We start from the raw sequence: 23552 nt of genomic DNA, 5'->3' as shown, positions 1-23552 counted from the left end.
CCGCCGCCGCTTCTCCGGCTGGCTCATTCTCCAGCGCGTTTCCCTCCTCGCTAGATGGTGTGCGAGACACCCGAGACTAGACACGCTCCGGACGCGGGTAGCGAGAGCGGAGGAAGGCAAGGCAAGCCAAGCCAGAGCAAAGCGGGCGGCGGGAAGCGAGAAGAAGCGAGGCGAACGCACGGCTTGCCCGGACCGAGGAAGGAGGCTGCTCCCTGCCCGCCTGCCTGCCTGCCTGCCTTGGGGGGCTCGTGGAGGAGCCGGAGCCGAGAGCCGGAGCGCAGCCTTCGCGCAGGCATGGACATGATGCTCCTGGTTCAGGGCGCTTGTTGCTCCAACCAGTGGCTGGCCGCGGTGCTGCTGAGTCTCTGCTGCTTGTTGCCCTCCTGCCTGCCTGCCGGCCAAAATGTGGACTTCCCAGGGACAGCTGTGGAGAACCTGGTGGTCAGGAAAGGGGACACGGCTGTGCTTAGGTAGGGCTCGCCCGGGAAACCTTTGGATTTTGATCCGCTCCCTCTATGTGTGTGGTTTGTGTGCCCCCCCCCCCAAACGGGCTGAAACGGCTTGCAAAGAAGGAGAGGGTCTCGTTCCTCTTTCGCCGGCTTCCTTGTATGCAGTGCACCAAAAGGGTCCAAGCGGTTGGCGCCGAGCGTTTGGCTGGGGACAGACGAGAGAGGGTCTCACTTGGAAACTAGTGCTCTGCTCGGTCATGCCTGCTGAGTGGCTCTCTCACAGACCCCCCCCCCCATTATTGATCTCCCCCTTCCGGTTTTGACTCTTTCACCTGTCCAGTGGAATTAAAAGCGGGGTCCTCACTCCACCCCCCCCCCCCCCGACTGGTGGCTCTTTAAACTGAACTTTAGACGCATCCCCCTTTTGCTCCCCTGCAGACTTTTCTAATCTATCAAGTGTGTGCGTGCGTGGAGGGCGGGGTGGGTGGGAGAGATTTTGCCATAAGATCGCCCTTCGGAATTACTTTGCAGCTTCTTCCTCAGGCATGTCCCTCCCGCTCCTTGTTAAGCTTCTGGAAGCCGTAATGGCTCGTCAGAGAACAGCGGACCCGCTTTCCTCCCTCCCCTCCCAGCTTTGCAAGCAAAGCGGCTGCAGTGCAGAACAAGCTTTTGCAAAAAAAACAAACAAACCCCACAACACCTCCTTTGGGAGAAACGCAAGTTGATGCTCGGCAGAGTGGCCTGAGTGATGTTCGAGACCCCCTTCCTCAGAGGTGCGCCCGCCCCCCTCCCTTGGTTGAAACTCCCATCCAGATGCTTGCTGCATTAACTGACGGTGCAGTTCCAGGCATCCGAGAGTGCCATGGCATGGGATATCACGGACATGTAGCGAAGCGTTTCTCGAGAGATTTATTTCCGCGGTCCATCTGTAATAAATGAGCAGAGCACTCCGCAGTGCATTAAGGAACGCTGTTTGCCTAGGACTGGTGTATATATTATTATGTTTAATTGGGCAGTTCGTAGAAAGCACTGATCTCTTCTGCACAGAAAGGAGTTCCGGTTTAGACCTTGGCATGTAAAGATGATTTAAGGACGCACATTGACACTTAGCTTGTAAACTGCAGAGCCCCAGGCCCAATTAGTTGATGTTTGGAAGCTGTACAGAATAGCCCATCGTTGGTTTGTTGGTTTGGGGGATGTAATCCAAAAGGTCTCTCAGGTAAACAGTCGATGGATGCCAAAGGTTGTGACTTGCCTTTGGAATGGGAAGTTTGTTCGTGGAAGTTGGAATGGAGATCATTGATGCTCGATTGAATTTCTCTGGGGTAGTGCCTGATGTTTGTAACAAGATCTGCAGTGCACATTGCTCAGCAGCATTAACAGTTCACTGAGGGTACAGATAGGTGCATGTCACTTAAGGTTGCTGACATTTTCATAACAATGCCTATAGGTGGGGCAGCCAGCTGGGGTCTTGCTGATTTCCCCAAGATGTTTGATATTAAAAGCCGTTTTGCTTCTAGAAGATTGTGTGCATGTAGCAATTGCTTTTTTTAATGATGGTTGCCTTCCATATGGCAACAAGCCACTGGGCAAGTGGAAAAAAAATGTTTACCACTAGCAATCTATTAGCAATGTGATTTCTTTCTCTCGGTTTGGAGTTCATTAATCCTCTGTTTTTAATTTGTATTTTTTTCCTCCCTGGGCTTAACTTTCTGTTGACACATTTGGCATTGCCAAGACAATCCTCTGGTAACATTTGAATTGACTTTCTTTCTCCTAAGAATAAAGACAGAGACTGAGACTTCTCATACATGGGGAGGTGAGCCTGCTGCAGTTTTAGGTGTTAAGATATTACCGGCTGTGCTGTTTGCCATTAAGGAGCCAGGTTCATAAAGCAACTTCATCAGGAGCATTGCTTTTCCTCAGTGTTGCACAACTCTTGCAGAAAGGCTGCAGAAACATACTCCATTGCTTCAAAATTGTGGCATTGTCAGCGCAGCCCTGTTTATTTTCCTGACTGTTCCGATGTGGTAGATGCCGAGAGCACATTCAGTGGCTGTGCACTGCTGCTTGACACATTTTTCATCCGTAGTAATATGCTGTAGTTACACTCCCTGGTTTTGGAATACATTGGAATTTACTCTTCTTGGCCTCCCGTGCTGCAGACAGAAAGTAAATGCAGCCGAAGCCTCTTTATTTGCATTGCCTCTAATGTAAAGATAGCAACAGAGTGGATGAGCGGAGTCCATCCATTCAGGTTCGAACTCAGGCTAGTGTTAGTGGCCACTGAACAACACTGTTAAATAGAAGCCTGAAACAACCGAAGATGCTCGTGGGTGGGTTACAGTCAGACATTACTACAATGTATGTCATTTTCTAAGGGTAAGAAGCGGAAAACAGTTTTTTAAAATGAAATGGGAAGAATTTTGGGGACAAACAATCATTTTCCTCTCATAAATTGGATGAATGTCTGTTTTGGAAAGCAAGTGTCAGTGAGAATAGAATCCACTATATGATTTCACAGAGAACAGCATATGCATTACTGCTAGGTGGGGAACATGGAAGGCATATTAGGAGGAAACCTAGAACATTTATTAAGGAATAACTCATTTGGGGCAATTGCACATATTCAACTTTGTCTTTTGCTTGAGAGCAAAGTTTACTTCCATTTAAGCCAAAAGGATTACATTTGCAATTAAGGTACACAGGCTATAAAGGAGCTACTTAACCATCAGATGCGGCTTTCAAGTGCTTCTCCAGAATCTTGTCCCCATGGACGATGAACAGCTTAAATAAAAACACATAAAACCTGAAGCATTTTAAATTAATGACAGTCTACAAGAAAGGCCTTTTAAGTGTCACATTAGGATGTAGCAGTCTTACGCAAACAGATGGGGAATGCAGAATGCATATTGCACATGTTGCAATGAATCTCTTGTTCCCCCCCTCTAACAGTTTATTTTCTTCTAATTGCCTTAGACTAGGGTATCATGAGACTTTGTATGACTGTATATTGCACTTCATGAAGTAACATAAATATATGAATTATTTCTTCTACACTGAACTTATGTAAACCTCCATTACTGCCCCCCAGCGCACGCGCGTGCGCACACACACACACACACACACTTTAGGGTTGAACTGTGATTTAAAAACAGTGACAAGTTATTTTGCAGAAAAGGGAGTCTCTCTAAGGGAACTACATAGTTAGCATATTACAATCAGGAAACCTCTAATTAAAAGCCTTAAATCACCCAATATGACTGCTAGATCTTTTTGAAAGTGCCGGAACATCTGAGTCATTCTTTTGGTATTTTGAGTCAGCAGTTTGATTGTTTAATGAAAGAAATATAATGTTAATATATATAATATTACAGGTGTCTTAAGTATATGATAGGTGCACTCTTGAAAACTTCAACAGCTCAGGCATTTCATTTGAGATCTTGTGTGGACTTGACCATGGAGTCATGTTGAAAACTCACAGTGATATATATGCAAGCCAGTTGAAATCAATAAGACCTGCAGATAGAATTCTGGAAGCAGACTTCTGCTTCTTAAGCAATCTTAAGATACAGCAACCATTATTGGTACTCTGAGGTAATAGAAGAAGTGTCTGATTTCAAAGCTAAGGTGTGCATTGTGTAGCATTTCCCTTGTGACTTTTCAGTGCACATATAGAAATAAATGTGGTAGATTCAGGCTTGGTTTTTTTAAAAAAGCTTAAAGATGTCCAGCAGAACATTATTAAGAAAAAGAAATCTGAATAGATTGTGCTAGTTGTTTAGCAGTCTCCTCCTAGCTACAATCAAGTATGGACCATCTTACTGGAGTCTGCCAGTAGTCTTTATTTGAAGAAACATGCTGGTTTGGTGTAGAGAACCAGTTGGGTGTAGTGGTTAAGTGCGTGGACTCTAATCTGGGAGAACCAGGTTTGATTCCCAACTCCTCCACTTTGCAGCCGCTGGATGACCTTGGGCAAGCCATAGTTCTGGCACAGCTGTTTTTGAAAAGGAGCGGTTTCTGTCAGCCCCACCTACCTCACAGGGTGTCTGTTGTGGGGAGGGGAAGGGAAAGGAGTTCGTAAGCCACTCTGAGACTCCTTTGGGTAGTGAAGGGTCTAATCTAATCTCCTCTCCTCTTCTCTTCTCTTCTTCTATAAAGTCTCTTACTACTCTAAAGCATAATAGTTCCACAGATCAAAATGAAGTTTCCAGTTCAATAAAACATGCTACTGTAGGTTATTATGTACAGTGACTACGGCAGATCCTTTAAAACCAACAAAGTTTAATTCTGGATATAAGCTTTCATGGGCATGCACACAGAAGTATCTGAAGAAGTGTGCTTGCACACAAAAACTTATAAAACTCTGTTGGCCTTAAAGGTGCCACTGGACTCAAACTTTGTTCTGCTGTTTCAGACCAACACAGCTAACCCACCTGGATGTATATGTTATGGATTAGAGCTACCATTTTGTTCTGCCAGCACCTGGTGCACAAACCTTTCTATCTTGCATCAGTTCAAGAATGTCTTGCATGAGTGGAAGGGTACTTGTTCTGAAGAACCATGCCAGAGGAACAAAATTGATCTCACGTTCCCCTCCAAAAAAGGGGGGGGGAATAGAAAGGGGATGAAAAAAATCTATATAAAACTAACCAAAGTAATAGAAATCTTTATATATAAAGTCATTTCCCAGGCACAGTCTCTTTGTGACACTCTAGCATGCCAGGGCTCTTTTTGTAGAAAAAGCCCAGCAGGAACTCATTAGCATAATAGGCCACACCCTGACAGCACAGCTCATTAGCACATTAGGCCGCACCCCCATGTTACCAGAAGTGTGGTCATCCAGCCATACCCACCTTTTGCTTCTTATTCTGTTTACCTTGTTTGTTGTCAAAACCCAGGGCTTTTTTGTAGCAGGAACTCCTTTGCATGTTAGGCCACACACCCCTAATGTAGCCAATTCTAATGAGTTTCTGTTGTTGGGTGTGGTTTATTATGCTAATGAGTTCCAGCTGGGCATGGCCAACTTGGGAGCCAGCCAGAACTCCGTTCCTGTGCGTTCCTGCCCAAAAATAGCCCTGCATTACCAAGGAACTGATCCCCAGGTAGAGCTAGTAAAGTGAATAGACAAGATGGGTTTAGTTCTCAATGGCTGTCTATGGGATAAACAGCAATGTAAACAGCAGTGTTTGGAGGACAGAGGAGCTCACCCCAAGAAATTAGTCTGCAAAGGCCAAGGGAAAAAAATCTAATTACTATCTCAATAATGTTTCTGATTTCATGTATTTTCCTTCTCACTTAAAAACGAATGGCTGCAATTCATTCCTGGGGGGGGGGGGAGATTACTCCTAGGAAATTCATTATGGCAGGAGCAGATGCTTATATCAACAATGTCCCAGGGGAGAATGCATTAAAATGCACAGAGGTAGTCAAGTTATGAGAGTTTGAGAGCCAGTATAGAGTGTCAGACAAGGGTCCACAAGACCCAGGCTTGAACCCCTCCTCTGCCATGGAAACTTGCTTGGTGACCTTGGGCCAGTCACATACCCTCAGCCTAACCCACCTCACAGGGGTGTATGTGAAGATAAAATGGAAGAGAGGCAAATTATATAAAAGGCTTTGGGTTCTCACTGGAGAGAAAGGTGGCATGTAAACAAAGTAAATACATAAGTAGGAAACCTAAAGAGCTGTGGAGGCCCAAATCCAACAAGGAAATGGCATAGGGTCACCTGCAAGGAGGAATTAATAATATAAAGAAAACAACTACTTCCAGCAACAGAACTGAAGGAAAGGAGAGTGAGTTGGGGACAGAAGAGTTCAGAGTACCATGTTTAGGAGAATACAGAATGTGAAAACAAGAGACTAGGGCTAAGTTATGGTTGCCAACCTCTAGGTGGTGGCTGGAGATCTCCAGTTAATACCACTGATCTCAAGGTGATAGAGATTAGTTCACCTGGAGAAATGGCTGCTTTCGAAGGTGGACTGTATAGCATTATACCCATTGAAGTTCCTCCCCTCCCCAAACCCTGCCCTCCTCATGCTCTACTCCACCCCCCAAATCTCCAGGTGTTTCCCAACCCATTGCAGGCAGCCTTAGGCTAAGTATTCTGTCATCCTAAACCAACTAGATCATAAATAATCACTTAAGAGGAAGATGCCTGATTTTTGTTTGATGTTAAGATGTATCTGCATTTCTACAATGCATGGTCCAAGTTGGCTAGTTCCAGGTCTGATGACATCTTCTGATTGCTTTGGTATAAACACTGTTAACTAATACATGTTGATGGCTTTCCCTCCACTGCAGTCCCCTGAACCCCCCCTGAAGTTTGATTCCTGCCTTCAGGGGGCTCTTGGGAAAAGCACAGGATTCAAAATGAGGGACTGCAATTGGAGGGGGAGCCAGCAGAAATTGCAGCCCCTTATGATAAAAAGACAAAAAAAGTATTAGCTTGTAGCCTGTTAAATAAATAAATAAATAAATATAGTTGTGTGAATGTTGAACTCTATGCTCAAGTGTTGCAAATTTCAGTGGGACTTTAGAGTACCCAACATCTTCTAGATTCTAGCTTTGCTTTTGCTAACGAACAATAAATACTAAGATTATTAATGAATAGGCCATAATATGATGCATGCATATGTATATACTTCTACTTGAGCCCTCAAAATATACTTTCTGTTTCCTCCGAAGGCCTGCATGGCTAGAGCATCACTTAGGTCTTTTTCTTAGTGTTGGTTGGAGTCTCCCAGTGTGTGTATTAGTGTTTTCTTCATGTTGGAAGCAATAAAGAGACCCTATACACCATGTCTTAGAGGAAATCACTATCCATGTTGAAAGTGCCCTCTAGCACATTGTTGGGAGAAATATGTTACTTAGAGCAACTGTGCTTTTTCAGAAGCTACCCATCATAAGCAAGGTGCAAAAGCTTCTTCTGTGTGGTGGTACAAGGACGAGGGTACCCATCTAGAAAACCCTGGTGTTTCCTTGTAGTACCCCTTCTAGGCCTAGGCTGATGGAAGAATACTCACACACTGAAAAGTGAACTGAGTTATTTAGGATGCCTACTTCTGGACACTGTGAGATGTACAAATCCCTCCCCCCAGCTCCTGTTGCCAACCACTGTTCCAAGCCACAGCACTGGGGGGGGGGGGAATTTTAAAAACATGACAGTGTCACCAGAGTGAAGATGTCATTTCTGGGGGAAACCCTGGAAGTGATTGTGCATATTTCTAGGAATCACCACAAGACATACAGTGTCTTGGTGATTCTTAGAACTACCCACCATTATATTAGGTTTTCCCAGGAAGTGACATCACACTGGTGACATCCCCAACCCTCCTGCTGGTTGCCAGGCTTGGCATAGCAACACTGCTGCTGCTGTGCCTGATTGTGACTTTATGGCAAATAATGGAGATGTGAGGCAATCTGGCATTAACAGCCCCACTAAATAATTAATTTCTCTGTTGTTTTTAAAATATTCTTCTGTAGAGTGAATAGTCCATTTTTCAAAGCCAGCTGATTGTGACCACAGCTATTATGTGGTACTGCTATTCACTGTGTCATCTCGTAGCTCTATCCTGTCATTCTCAGTATTTGAAATGTAGGGGATCTGGCATCTCTTGACTACCAAATTCACAAGTCACGGACATTACTAAACAAATTAATAATCCCCACTTGTGGTTGCATAAGAAAGGCTCAGCAGCTACACCTCAGAAAGTCTGGTAGTCTATTCACACTAGCAAGGTGTGGAACTTCTATACCCAGTACAACTATTGGTCATACCTCATACACTCCTGAAACTAGAAGAAGAAGAAGAGATTGGATTTATACCCCGCCCTTCACTTGGAGTCTCAGAGCGGCTTACAAACTTCTTTCCCTTCCCCTCCCCACAACAGACATCCTGTGAGGTGGGTGGGGCTGAGAGAACTCTGACACCGCTCTTTCAGGAACAGCTGTGCCAGAGCTTGTGACTGACCCAAGGTCACATCAGCAGGGACAAGTGGAGGAGTGGGGAATCAAACCCAGTTCTCCCAGATTAGAGTCCGCACACTTAACCACGACACCAAACTAGGGAGGGGGAAGCCTTCCTTTTGACATTATAGTAGGTCTCTCTTTTTTTTTTTGGAAAATAGTTATTTCTTTAACATAGTCTTGTGGTGTACATGTTAGTTTCCTGATATCCTCTAGCTGTTCTTATTGTATGTGTTTATGGGCAGCAGATGTCTACTAAATTATTGTCTAATCCTTTATTGCTTGTTCACTTATTTCAGGTGCTATAGTGCTACACTTTTCTTAGAACGTTATGCAACACATTTACTAGTTTTGGAAGTTTTGAAGAAATTCAAGTTTTATCAGTGAGAGAATGAAACTGGTAGTGAATGTGTTAAACTGTCAACATCCCAAATTAAACAACAACAACAACAACATTCTGTATAGAGATACCAGCCTCCAGGTGGGGCCTGGGGAGCTCCTGGAATTTCAGCTCATCTCTACACTACAGTTCCACTGGAGAAAATGGCTGCTTTGGCAGGTGAACTCTATGCCATTGTACCCCACTGAAGTCCAAGTCCTCAGGCTCCACCCCCCCAATCTCCTGGAATTTCCCAACCTGGAGATGGCCACCCTACCCCCCCCCCCACTTTGCCATGGCCCATGGGGGACTTGGCAACCCTAACTGTAGCATAGGACAGCAGAAGATATTCTTAGAACTTGAGATTCCAAAGTACTTTCAGGACACATGCAGCAACTGGGGATGACAACTTCCAGGTGGGGTTTGGATAGCTCCTGCTATTACAACTGATCATACAATAGTGATCAGTTCCTCTGAACAAAATGGTTGCTTTGGAGGGTGGACTCTATGGCATTATACTCTGCTGAGGTCGTTCCCCTCCCCAGGCTCCACCCCCCCACCAAAGCTGGCAACCCTAAGCAGAACTCAAAGAAATACTAGCACTAAGAAGACTAGCTTTACAGTGCAATCCTAAACAGAGTTCCATTTTGCTAAACCTTACTGGATGTAGAAAGGTGTAACTTTCCTTAGGATTGCACTGTTGCTGACTTACTTTACCGCAACAATGGCTGAGTTCAGACTGGCAGTTTGGCCAAATATAGGCACATTTCAGAAACGTTTCTCGAACGGATCAAAGGGGCCGTTCACACAGGCACAGCTGTCCAGTGTTCCCCAGCCATACTCAGCCCATCTTGTAATGATTCCCTTCTGAATTTAAAAAGTACCTAGTGAAAGTGGTAGCAAACTCTGGAGAGCGCGTTCATCCCACTTCTCAGAAGTGTGAACGCCAAAAGCTGCAATTGCTGATGTGCATATGCGCTTATGCGCATATCTCTGGATTACCAAAAAGAAAGCCGCACCTTACAGCCACGCCTCCGCTAGGGGTGGGCCAACAGTGCGAACGCTCCCTTACGTCTCCTCCCCGGTATGCTCCCGCATCAGTTGGTGCAGTGTGACCGGGAATACCCAGAACAAGTTGTTCCAGGTCTTTTTTGCCACGACTCCCTCGCGCTTCAAACTGCCAGTCTGAACTCAGCCAATATACATGTTTTGTGGAATATGCAGCACAACAACTTTGTTCTCAACTGAACAGGTTTTATCAAACTGGAATGGACAAAGCTGCAATATTAAGCAGAGTGGAAGACTGTTGATTCATCTGCTCAAGTCCTTTCTTCAAATTTTATTGTACCCAATGAAATGAAATTTTAGTTAGTGTTAGTGGCAGAGTGCTGTTGCTATGAATGTGTGTTATTTTGTTATAACTGAGATCCCCTGACTTCTGTGCATGCTCCAAGGCTGCTGGATATATTAACAGCTGTACCTATTTAATCTTGTCTCTTTTCCTTTGTAAATCTTTCCCTTCTTAATAGCTGTACTTTCCCCCCACCTATTTTATTCTTGTAGAATAATTTGCACTGTGAGCCGACATGCAGATATTTCTGAAATATAAATACATTTTTGCCATATGTAGGTGTCTAAAGTTAAAAAGCTGTTTATGGAAGATTTTTTTCCTTTCCAAATCTCTGCCAATTAACAGATAAACACCTGGCACTTGAGCCTGTGGTTAAATCGTCTCTAATATGCACTTCAATTTATTGAATTACAAGAAGGCAGGTTTTAATTTGACAGTAGGAAAGGCTTCCTAGCCATTTTTTTCTTTTTTAAAAAAATATTCTTCATCAATGATGCAAGTTGCCTGGGAAAGTTACAGAGTCAACTGTGGGAGCAGTCTATAGTAGATCTGGTTGAGCTGTAACTAGTGCTGGCTGGGTAAAGTTGTCAAAGTAATCTTTGAGCTGCTTTCTACTACTGTGTTAGTAGTGCTAATTAGAAGTCTTTTGGGTATTCAGGTGATAGGTTGAAAGTGAACTATGCCATTGATCCTGGATAATAGGCATGCCACTCCTTCACCTCTTTCTCTTGGTTTTGTGAATTATCTCTGTAGGGTCTCACTGTGCCAATTAGTGGTGCCTTTCTGTGGCCCTTGACTTAACATTTCTCTTCTGTGCTTCTCAGTAAGATTGTAGTAGGCTATGAGTACCCAAGCAAAAATGTCTCGTGCTGGATGTTGTGTGGATTAAACTTTAGTGAGCATCTTTCAGCTGCTGCTTGGGTTGCCAGTTGGGCTGTGCTTTAAAGGTCTCATGTAACCAGCCATGGTATTACAAAGGGAGTAAGCTTAAAAAACACCTTAAAGCACCCCTTTTTTAGGTTGTTGTTTGTTTATTTTGAAGCTCTGCCAACATTTACAACCTGTCAGGCCTTAGGGCTCCACTGATGACTCCTCCTGTCTTCATATGATCAAAATATTGTTCAGTATGAAATTAGCCCCTCCCAGCCTACCTGGTGCTTCCTTACCTTTTTTTAACATCAGGCCTGTCATTGGTCATTTGCAGTTGTTGTTCTTGGTATTGCAGTAAAAATCCTGTCACAGACTTGACAGGGTCTAAGTAGCCATAGAATAACTAAACAGCACTTCATATCACAATAAACAAATTGTGCAATGTCCAGAAGAAATACTAGGGAATAAGTATTTGTTAAGGCATGAAATAACTGTAATGTTGTTTTCTCTTGGGAGAGAAAAAGACAAATCTAGATTTTTCATTTTCTTTTCCTCTTATCATTTGGTCTAAGAGTCAGTGTCCTAAATCCTCGTAAAATAGAAGATTCAGCCTCATTCTGTTCATCTGACATTGCTAAACAACAGTGTCCACCAGGATTATAACAAAAGTTGAGTCCAGCGGCACCTTAAGACTGTCTCACTTCACATGCAGAACAGTCTGAAGCTAGCACTGCATTTCTTGGCATGAGTAGTGATATTTATGTCTGAAAAGTGAAGTGTGAATTGGCTCTGATTAGATGACTTTTCTTGGCTCTACAATGTATAGAAAATGCATAGATGAAGGTCATAATAATGAATAAACCTCTGAGTGACAGTGTGACCCAGAACTCAAGCGCGTCCACCAATGAGGTAACAGTGTTCACTTTTTATATCCTGGTTTCTCTCAGAGCATGGTAACAGCATGACCGCTTATCCTATGAAATCTGTTTAGCCATCTGGACCTCTGCACTATAACTTATTCTCAATGGTAAGAGCAGGTCCCCAGGTTCTGTATATAATGTACCCTGGCAACAAACAGAATAACTCTACTTCCCCTTGATAAGCATGGAGATACTTTTTGATTTTGTGCTGCAGTTATGCCAGGTACTGCCTAACTCATTACATAAACTGATGAGTGACTAATTAATTGGTTGCCGCAAGTTGGCTATCATTTGCTTAGTCATGTGAGATTCATATAAACCCAAGATTATGTGCATATAATTTGCACATATTCTAATACAGTTGTTGACTAGATTTTTACAGACTGATTTTCACTAAGAGGGCTTCACATCCTCTTTGATGATGTGGACATGTGAGGTAAAAGCATGGACAGATATGCTGCTGATCCTCAGTTACCCAGTTTGGGGGAAAATGTGAATTTGCCATTTTTGTGGTTTGTTTATACATTTTTTTTAAAAAAAACTTATTATATACCTGTTGCTGGATAAAATAGCAATAATGGTAGCGAGTTGTTATTTAGTTATTTATTCACCTTCTCCTAAGTCTGTTCTGCAAAGTATCATTTATTTCATAGAAAACAACAACACCCTGGCTGGTCTGAGGTGAGTGAAATACCATTTGACTGTTCAAATTAAATAAGCAGAGCCTATTTCCAGTTGGAAAGAACCATGCATTGTCAACCTGAATAACCTGGAAACCCAGATTTTTTTTCTATAAAAGGAGTTATCTTTGGTGCTTACTTTTCAGGTAGCAATTTCTGAATCCATTCTTGGAAAATAATTGCATCATGCCTTTTAACTGCTATGCAAACTGGAATAACTGCTTATAGCTCTTTATGTGAACTATGCTTCCTGTACAGAGTTGCACACCTTTTCTGCACTATGTCTAGGGAGCAAGATACTTTTGAGTTAAAACATTTTCCAATGTGCTTTCTGACATATTGACAAGCCAGCATTGCATAATCTGGCACACTTTTGTGGCTATTGATTCTCTTATATTTTTGACATCAGTATTTTTCATTAGATGAATATTGGGATTTGGTGGTGATGTGTGTATCTGGGCTTATTCTTTCTTGGTTGTAAAAACCAGTTTTATAATACAATGCAGTAATCATAAAGTTGAAGGGCATGCTGTTGTATAAACTGCATATTATGTCTGCTAAATTTTCTGACTGTAATATGGCAAAAATGATGAAAAGGAAAGATGGTTCTCTTCTAGTTTGTATCCTAGGTAGTGAATCTGCTGCTGTTGAGGGAGAAACCTCTATGGCCCTTTTTCTAATATGTACCACATTTAACCTAAGATGACAGTTTTTGCTTGAAATAAATGCCAGTCCAGACCTTCTCCAGTACTGATGGTGAATGACATTTATTCATTTTTGTCCATTTTTAATGTATTCTGGTAACGACTACCCAGAATCCCACATTAATTAACAAAAATGTCATTACAGAAGGTTTCTTGTTTTTAACAATGCATATTAGCCTTTCTTTTAGTTATCTCAGAAGAGGATATCCTATGGAAGGATATCTGCAGGACTGAGGATCTTGGGACATTTTGCCCAGTGAATCGATACAAATAATCATTTTTTAAAAAATCATGGATATTGTAGTTTTGTATTATAAGCCACTCATGATGCCCTCTGTATAATGATAAACAAAGCATCTAATACTGGTGAAAGCTAAATTGGCATTTTAAAGTTCATTGCAATTGTTTCCCCCCTTCCTGTCAATGATCTACTAAGAGTTTTTGGTTCCTCATGTCATTAATTTCCAAGGTAATCCCTCCCTGTTGGGGATTATTGCTTTAATACAATATTTGCAGTCTCAATAGCAATAATTACAGAGAAGGAAAGTCCTTTACCCACAATGAATTTAACCTCTTAAAGGAATATCAATTGAGCTACATATTGTGCTATTCTGCAGTTTCTGCCAACACAAGTGATTGAGTTACTTAAATATTGCAAAATATTTGGTTTCCTACTGCTTAATATGTAATTATGATTTTACTACTTTGAATAATGAAGAACGAAGCTATGTTAAGGGAATGGAAGTCTAATAATGAAATGTAAGCTGTTTGCTTTGGGCTGAACACTCTAAATGTTTGATTGGACCTGCCTTCCTTATCTTCAGTGTTAGTGAAAATCAGTCCACATGGAAACAACAACAACGTCTTATTGAATGTCTAATGTCTTGTTGGTTTCTGGACATGTTAATTCCTGTTCAGCTTTAATCAGATGTATGCCAATGACAGACCAAAGACTGCTTCCAAGGACTGCTTGCTGTTTGCAGAATTTACTGTTTCCTCAGTGCTTTACCCTTGGAGTTGTTTGAGCATGGGTTAACTACACTATAACATGTAATGGGTCCAATATTATTGGTGAAAGAAGATGAAAGCTCTTCATCTTCACACAGCACTTTGGTCTATGAAAAAAATATTTCCACCTTGAAAGTTGGAATCATCCTTGTGTATCATCTTAGTTGCTTTGTGTCAAGAGATGAACATCTAATGACAATATAAGACTCTTCACAGTAATTCCAAATTGCTGTTTTTATCTGAAGAGAGTTTTGTGGGATTCAAACTGTCTACCCTTTCCCATGAACTAATATTGATCTAAAATGAAGCTACTCTCTTAGTTACATCAGTATACTGCCCCTACCTTTGCTGGACAGATTTTTTTTTAAAAAATAACCCATCTTTTATGCTACTTAACAACAGTCGATCTAACCAGAAGCTGAGAATCTGGTACTGCTGGTCTCTTCCACAGTTTTTCTGGGACTCAGGGGACAGAGTTCCTGAGAATTGAGACTTAGTTCATCTCAAGACCTCATGAGGTGTGGCAATTATTCCTTGACTATAGGTGTTGCATCACATCATTGAACACTTCATATATACATATTCCTGTACATTTAATATTAAATACCAAGAAGAGTATCTGATGCACTAATTTGGAATGTTCAGGGAATTTTCTCACTCATGCAAATCTTGTATAATCTGAAGTGGTACAAACCAGCATCAGCTTTACTAGGTCATCTGCTGTTGTTTGGGTGAACTAGGACAGATGGAAATGGGAAGATATGCAAGGCAGCCTTCCATTGAGAGAATCTTACCCTTCTTTCAAGGAGCTGAGCCCATACATTGATTGGCTCAATATGTATTCAAGTCAGGAGAAAGAGATTGGGTTTCTAGATACTCTCAATGATTGTGCCATGGAGCAGATGGTCACAGAACCTACCAGGGGGGAGGCAAACTTGGTTTTCGTCCTAAGTAATGCTTAAGACCTGGTGAGAGATGTGAACATGATAGCACCCATTGGAAACAGTGATCATAATGCTATTAAGTTTAGCATTTATGTAAATAGGGAGTTGCCCAAAAAGACCAACACAACCACATTTAACTTAAGAAGGGATAACTTCTCTCAGATGAGGGGGATTGCGAAGAAGAAACTAAAAGGAAAGGTAAGGAGGGTCAAATCGCTTCATAACAGGTACAAATAGTTATTAAAAAGAGTCTGCTTGGTTAACAGACAGAGTAATGGAAGCAATAAAAGGTAAGAAGGATTCCTTTCAGCAGTAGAAAGTTAGTCTGAGTGAGGTTTTAATCATTTAAATTGTTATATTTACATGTTGTGAGCTGGCCTGAGCCTGCTTGTGGGATAGGGTGGGATAAAAATCAAACAAATAAATAACAAAAGGGAACACAGGCTTTGGCAAATAAAATGCAATTCGGTGATCAGACAGGCAAAAAGAAACCATGCAGAACATTTTATTTGCAAAAAACCCATAAAGACGAACAATGAAAATTTGTTCAAATACATTAGTAGCAGAAAACCAGCCTGGGAGGCAGTGGGGCCATTGAATGACCAAAGGGTAAAAGGGTTAGCAGAGAAGCTGAATGCATTTTTTGCCTCTGTCTTCATTGTGGAAGATGGGAGGTGTTTGCCCACCCCAAAACTGCCAATTTCAGAAGGGGTGTTTAAAAGACCTTAGTAGGATTGAGGTGACAAGAGATGAGGTCCTATGATTGATGGACAAATTAAAAACTGACAAATCACCAGACCCAGTTGTCATATATCCAAGAGTTCTGAAAGGGCTCAAATGTGAACATGTGTTTCTCCTGACAAAAGTATGCAATCTATCTGTAAAATCTGCCTCCCATTCCCAAAGACTGGAAGGTAGCTAATGAAACCCTCATCTTCAGAAAAGGTTCCAGCAGAGATCTGGGAAATTACAGGTCAGTCAGTCTAATGTGGAATCCGTTATTAAAGATAGAATTAGTAGGCACATTGATGAACAAATTAAATTACAGGTCAGTCAGTTGGTGGCATCCGTTATTAAAGATAGAATTAGTAGGCACATTGATGAACAAAAGCCATTGAGGAAAAATCAGCATGGATTCTGTAAGGGAAGATCTTATCTCACTAACCTTTTTGAGTTCTTTGAGAGGGTGAACGAACATGTGGACAAGGATGACCCAGTAGATGTTGTTTACCTAGAATTCTAGGAAGCTTTTGATAAAATTCTTCATCAAAGGCTCCTAAGTAAATCCAGCAGTCATGGTTAATTAACAGGAAACAGAAAGTGAGTATGAATGGGCTGGTGTTTTTTTATAATTTAACTTTTATTGAAAAATCCACCATACCCACACAACAAGACCCTACCAAACTAAACCAAAGAACAGTATAAATACACACTATATCTTCTATCCATATTCACATACACACAGAGAAAAATCCAAATTATACCCATTACTACAACATTCCTTAGGTCTAAAAATGCAATAATTCATTATAATATATATTAGAGGAGACGATTTCCTTATCTTGCAAAAAAAATAATAGACCATTTTTTTTGAAATTTTTTACAATAAACTTCAAAATTCTGAATATGTGTAGAAAAATCTATTTTACCCAGAATAAAGTGATTCCAAATAGAGTCATACCAATTTTGTATTGAAGGCCCTTTCTTCTGTTTCTATTTATTAGCAATCGCTAACCTCACAATTGCTAACAGAGTTGTTATTGTAACCAGCTTGATTTTATATACTTGTTCTGTTAAGCCAATTTCTAAAAGAATATTTTCTGGATTTTTTGGGATCTGTTGACCAACTATTATCTCAATTTGAAATAATACTTTATTCCAAAACCTTTGAATAGAGGGACACAACCAAAAACAATGCATAAAATCTCTCATTGAACCACATCCTTTCCAACATTTTTTGTTAGGTTTTTTAAAAAAACTTAGCTATTCTCATCGGAGTTAAATAGCTTCTATGTAAAATCTTAAATGAATCTTAAATGAATTAAAATAGATTGTTGAAATCTTGGAGTTAAAACTTGGGGCCTTCTAGGCTTTTTCGAAATCATCCTTAGTGATTCTACCATCACAATCTGCTATCCATGCTTTTTCACCTGATAAAATAGAGTTCTTTTGTAAAGATAATAATAATTTATATATTTTCGATAGAAGACCTTTCTGACTTCTCTCTCTTTGCTTGAAAAGTAATTCTAGAGTGGTTAGAGGTGTTTCCCAATTTCTCATTATACCTAATGATTCTAAAATATTTGATCATAATTTAACCAAGATATTTTTTCCTGCAAAACCGCCTCTATCTGTAGTTTGGAAAGAATTTGGCCATTCGATATAAAGTCCACCAACATAGCAAAACTTTTAGAATACCAAAGTCTAAAGGGAGAATTACCTTGAGCTGGGGGAAAACCATACTTGATTGGTATAAGAAGCATATCTAGAGATTAAAAGTAAAAGGTCATTTCTATATTTATCCCAGATTTTCAAAGAGACATTTAGGAATTGATTTTTTTGTAATTAAAGGTGTTCTATTTATATGTACATTCCAAAAAGTTTCTAAGCTTGTACGGTTGTCACAAAAGGCTTCTTCAATATGTTGCCAGCTTGTTTGATTTTCTGGGTTTGCCATAATTACTCTAAATAGTGTAGTCAAAATTGCACCTTCATAATAGAGCTGGAGATTTGGAAAATTTAGACCTCCCTGTGTTACAGAACTAGAAATCACTTTAAATTTAATTCTCGGGACTTGTAAGACCATATTTTTTTTTTATCAATGAGGATTGCCTTTTAGATATCAACTTATTAGGAATAGGTATAGGCAAAGCTCGAAATAAAAACAAATATTTGGGTAGAATAAAACACTTAATTATTTGTAGTCTATCAATTTGTGAAAATCTTTGTTTATGTAAATATTTTAATTGACTTTTGATTTCTTTATAAAGGGCTTCAAAGTTAACATGGATCAAATCATTAAGGTCAAGTTTGGTTGGAATTTGAACCCCAAGATATCTCCATTTGACTTCCTTCCAAGAAAATGGGAACTGGGAACCTAGTTGACCTTTTGTTTCTCTAAGGATGTTAATAGGAATCATGAAAGACTTATTTACAATAATCTTCAGGCCAGAGAAAGCATAAAATTGAGTAAAAATATCCATTAATGTTGGAATAGAATTTTTTAGGTCCGAAACAAATTAGATCATCGGCATATAAACTAATCTTATTCTCCACAGTGCTTATTTTTATACCTTCAACTCTTCCATGTTCCCTAATTATAGTAGCTAGGGGTTCTATTATTAATGCAAAAAGGAGGGGGGACATTGGACAACCCTGTCTTGTTCCTTTAGAAAGAGGAAAAGATTCACCTACAAAGTTATTACTTTGTCATTTTGCAGCCGGAGAGGCATACAGGGCATTGATCGATTTCTTAAACTTTGGGCCAAAATCCATACCCTCTAAAACAGAATAAAGAAATGGAAATTCCACACTAGGTCTGGTGCTTTTTAACTTGTGTATTAATGATTTGGAGTTGGGAGTAAGCAGTGAAGTGGCTAAGTTTGTGGATGACACTAAGTTGTTCAGGGCAGTGAGAACCAGGGAGGACTCTGAGGAGCTCCAGAGGGGTCTGTTGAGTCTGGGTGTATGGGCGTCAGTGTGGCATGAGGTTCAACACGGGCAAGTGCAAAGTAATGCACATTGGAGCCAAAAATCATAACTATAAATATACATTGATGGAGTTGAAACTGGCAGGAACTGACCAGGAAAGAGATCTTGGAGTCATGGTCAATAACTCACTGAAGATGTCAACTTAGTGTGTGACTGCAATAAAAAGGCAAATGCTATGCTGGGGATTATTAGGAGGGGGACTGAAAACAAATGAGCCAGTATCATAATGCCCCAGAATAAATAGATGGTGTGTAGCCTTATTTGGAATATTGTGTACAGCTCTGATAGCTACACCTTACAAAAGATATTATATAGCATTGGAAAAGATGCAGAAAAGAGCAACGAAAATGATTAAGGGAATGGAACACCTTCCCTGTGAAAAAACAGCTAAAGAGGTTAGGGCTGTTTAGCTTGGAAAAATGATGATTGAGGGGTGACATGATAGAGGCTTGCAACAGAGAAGGTAGAGGAAAAAGTACTTTTTGCCCTTTTCACAATATAAGAACTCATGAGCACTCAATGAAATGAATGAGCAGTAAGCTAAGAACAGATAAAAAGAAGTACTTCTTTACCCAAAGAGTAATTAACATGTGGAATGCACTGCTGCAAGAAGTGGTGGTGGCTACAAGCATAGACAGCTTCAAGAGGAGATTGGATAAATATATGCAGCAGAGGTCCACCAGTGGCTGTTATGTGTAGATGAAACACCATGTCTGGGGCAAGTGATGCTCTGTATTCTTGGTGCTTTGGGGAGCAACAGTGGGAGGGCTTCTAGAATTCTGGCCCCACTGGTGGACCTTCTGATGGCCCCTGGTTTTTGGCCAGTCTGTGACACAGAGTGTTGGACTACACAGGCCATTGGCCTGATCCAAAATGGCTTCTCTAATGTTCTATTGTACATGGATGGAGTTATCCCAATTTTTCCTTTTCAATACTTTATTTTTCTCATTAGTGAACTTGTTGCCTACAGAGTAAAAATTCTTTCTATCTTTCTTCTATTACCAGTGCAGCAGCTGCAGTCTAATATGACAGGTAGTCCAGATGGGCAATCTATGTCAGTTTAGTTTTGAGAAGGAAAGAAAGAAAGGATGTTCACTTTAAGGCATTTGGCTACATGTCATGCAATGAGTTTTAGAATGTGCAATCTATCTGAGTATAAAAGTGATAGTCAGAAGCAGCCCCCCCCCCCCCCCCCCGCCACAAAGGCTACTTTTAATACTGATGTCCTGAAGCTACCATATGTGATAGGAAATATTATGTCTGGTATTTATTCTGTTGTTGTTGTCGTCACTGTGGCATATTGCTTGCTGAAGGGATTTGCAGTTAAATCTCATTTTTGGATGTGTATGGGTGTTGCTTTGTGTAAAAATCTAGGCAGTTGTATTTGTCATATGAAAATGAAGACATTAACCTACACTTTCCTATACATGAATAAGGATAAAGTATGATGGATGATACAGTTTCCCAGTATCCTTTGAAAGCATGACCCTGGTTAGAACAAGATTTTGGGTGGTAGGGATGACTTATTAGTATGTTACCCTTGGGAAATGACTTGCTAACACCTATCTTATTATTTATTTATTTGTTGGATTTATGCCCCACCCTTCCCACCAAAGCAGACTCTTCATGATGTGGAGCTTTGATAATAGGGTTTGCTTAGTGTTGGTGTACAATTTCCTTTAAAAATGAACTGAAGCTGTTCAGGGGGTAGGTGGGTAGTCTGAACCTATTGGCTGTTAACAAGCAAGTAAAATATTGGATGTATAAAAGTCCTACACCATTTCCTAACTGATATGTTCAATTGATCTTAGTGATACTTATTTCTGAGGAAATGTGCTTAGGATTCCTCTTCAGTAGTAGTAATGCAGCAGAGAATAGTGTTGTACGAATAAAGTAACACTGTAAAGGCAAAGTTTGTGTTAAAATTTATTAAAATCAACAATGCCAGCTTTGATTGCAAGAAGACACAGGAGCAACACTGCTGAACTTGATACTAATTTATGAAAGGTTGTTGGAATACTTGATTGCATTTCTTACATCTAATTTCTGCAGACTATCTAGGCCACAGACTGATGTTTTGATCAAGTATTCATTCAATACTTATAGGTATGTTAAGTACTGAAATTAAGTATTTGTTTCTGTTGAGCGTTGATGGGAGTGGGTTTGACAATTCAAGCTGCTTGGACGAAGTTGACAGATTGCTCGTTTCTGTACGCCCAACCACATGTGACCTTGATCCATGCCCCTCCTGGCTCATTAAGGCGGGTCACGAGGGGTTTCGAGATGCTCTGCGGGAGATTATCAAGAAGTCCCTTACTGAGGGATGATTCCCTGGAGCACTCAAGGAGGCAATGGTCCGCCCTCTCTTTAAAAAAACCCATCTCTGGACCCGGCCAAATTGGCCAACTATTGACCGGTGTCCAATTTGCCCTATTTCGGCAAATTGATAGAGAGGGCGGTGGCGTTACAGTTACAGGGCTTTCTGGATGATGCTTCAGTCCTTGATCCCTTCCAGTCTGGCTTTCACCCAGGTCACGGGACGGAGACATCATTGGTTGCCTTGACTGACGATCTCCAAAAGCATCTGGATCGAGGCGGTGTGGTGGCATCGCTGTTTTTAGATCTGTCGGCCACGTTTGATACGGCTGACCATCAGCTGTTGACCCACCGCCTCGCTGACGTGGGGTTTCAGGGGCTTGCCCTTCAATGGTTTGCCTCTTTTCTCCAAGGTTGGGGACAGAGCGTGGTGATTGGGGATCAGCGGTCCTGGAGGCATCCTTTTGAGTGTGGGGTGCCTCAGGGGGCAGTGCTGTCCCCGATGTTATTTAACATCTACATGCGCCCCCTCGCCCAGATTGCCCAGAGCTATGGAGCTGGGTGTCATCAATTTGCAGATGACACCCAGCTCTATCTGATGCTGGGTGGCCAGTTGGACTTCAGTCCTGATAACCTTCATAGGGCGTTGCAAGCTGGTTGGTTCAGGCTGAGCCGGCTGAAACTAAACCCGGCAAAGACAGAGGTCCTGGGCCTGAGTTGGATCGGTTCGGAGTTGGGGCTCCCTCTCCCGACCTTCAATGAGGTGCCTTTGGTGCCGGCACCGAGGGTTAGGAGTTTGGGGGTGCTCCTGCACTCATCTTTAATGATGGAGGTCCAGGTGGCAGCCACTGTCAAGTCAGCCTTCTACCATCTTCGGCTGGCGCGACAGTTGGTTCCCTACCTGGATTGTGATGACCTGGCCACAGTGATCCATGTGATGGTCACCTCAAGGTTAGACTACTGCAACACTCTCTACATGGGGCTGCCTTTGTTGCAGATTCGGAAGCTGCAGCTAGTGCAGAATGCAGCAGCCAGGCTGCTGATGGGTCTCACTAGGCAGGACCATATCCAGCCTGTGCTGAAGGCACTGCACTGGCTACCAATAGCGTACCAGATCTGTTTCCAAGTGCTGGTTCTTACCTTTAAAGCCCTATATGGCCAGGGTCCGGCTTACCTAGGGGACCGCCTTTCCCCATATGTTCCCCCAAGGGCACTACGGTCAGGGGGGCAACATCTGTTGGTTATCCCAGGCCCCAAGGTAGCTAAATATGCTGCAACAGGGCTTTTTTGGTGGCAGCCCCTACCTGGTGGAACAAGCTCCCGGAGGAGATCAGGGCCCTGTGGGACCTTATGCAGTTCTGCAGAGCCTGTAAGACGGAGCTCTTCTGCCAGGCTTTCGAGTAGGGGCTGCCACCGCCATTGTACCATCACCGTATTAACATCATGAGGCGCACTGGCCCTGGTATGGGGATATAACATGTAGACTATGGGGTACAGCAAATAGAGTATAGTAAATACAAAATAAATTGCTGAAAAAGTTCACAAAAATATAAAGATGTAATACATTTCAAATATCAAAGATGTAATTTAATATTTGTTTTCCAGCAGGTGCTAGCAGGTATACAGCACAGGAACAAGGACGAACACTTCTCGAGTCTATCTGCGTTCGTTTCGAGTGATCTTTCTCAATCTCAGTCTTCAATATTCAATGAACTTCTGCAATTCAATGCACCACAAGGGTATCCAAAACATTCAAAATGGCTCACACAGCTCCTACACACTGATTCTTTTACATGGACAAGTCAGTCTCTTTTCCTTTCTGACTGAGCAGTCCTAGTGGTCTGTTTTCTTCTTTCCTGAACAGCTCTGACTGTCCTGTCCTATCTCAGTATGATATTTTACTGCTGGCTCAGACCAGGAACCTGAGGGAAGGATTGGGATCACCCTTTAACTAAAAATGGCACTTGAGATGTTTTGAAATTCAAAATTAACAAAATATTTTATTCAACATAGGGGGAAAGGTCAGGTGAAATCAGTGGTTAAAATTTCTGAGGTAACTCAGTATAGATAACAGTACAGGCACAGATTTTCTTATGTTCTTATGTTTCAGGCTAATTAAAGTTTCTTAAGCTATTCACAGTTACTTAAATCTTTATGTTGAGAGGCTTATGTTCCAGTGTTTCCCCAAACACTCCAGTACACTTTCTTTGAATATTCTCTGACTCTTTTGGTTTCCAGAGGTCTGGTACAC

At 41.5% G+C, this 23552-nt stretch overlaps 1 protein-coding gene across 1 annotated transcript in view; it reads left to right on the top strand.

Annotated features, from left to right (window-relative positions):
• Nucleotides 1-294: 294 nt before the first annotated feature.
• NEGR1 (neuronal growth regulator 1) overlaps nt 295-23552 on the top strand; it is a 914174-nt gene continuing 890916 nt past the window's right edge. Inside the window, exon 1 of the mRNA XM_015410018.1 lies at nt 295-470. Coding sequence (XP_015265504.1) covers nt 295-470 — 176 coding nt within the window. The remainder of the gene's footprint in view (nt 471-23552) is intronic.

Source organism: Gekko japonicus, unplaced genomic scaffold (assembly GCF_001447785.1).
Source record: "Gekko japonicus isolate JY-2015 unplaced genomic scaffold, Gekko_japonicus_V1.1 scaffold216, whole genome shotgun sequence".
NCBI classification, from domain to species: domain Eukaryota; kingdom Metazoa; phylum Chordata; class Lepidosauria; order Squamata; family Gekkonidae; genus Gekko; species Gekko japonicus.
This window is presented reverse-complemented; position numbering and strand designations above follow the sequence as displayed.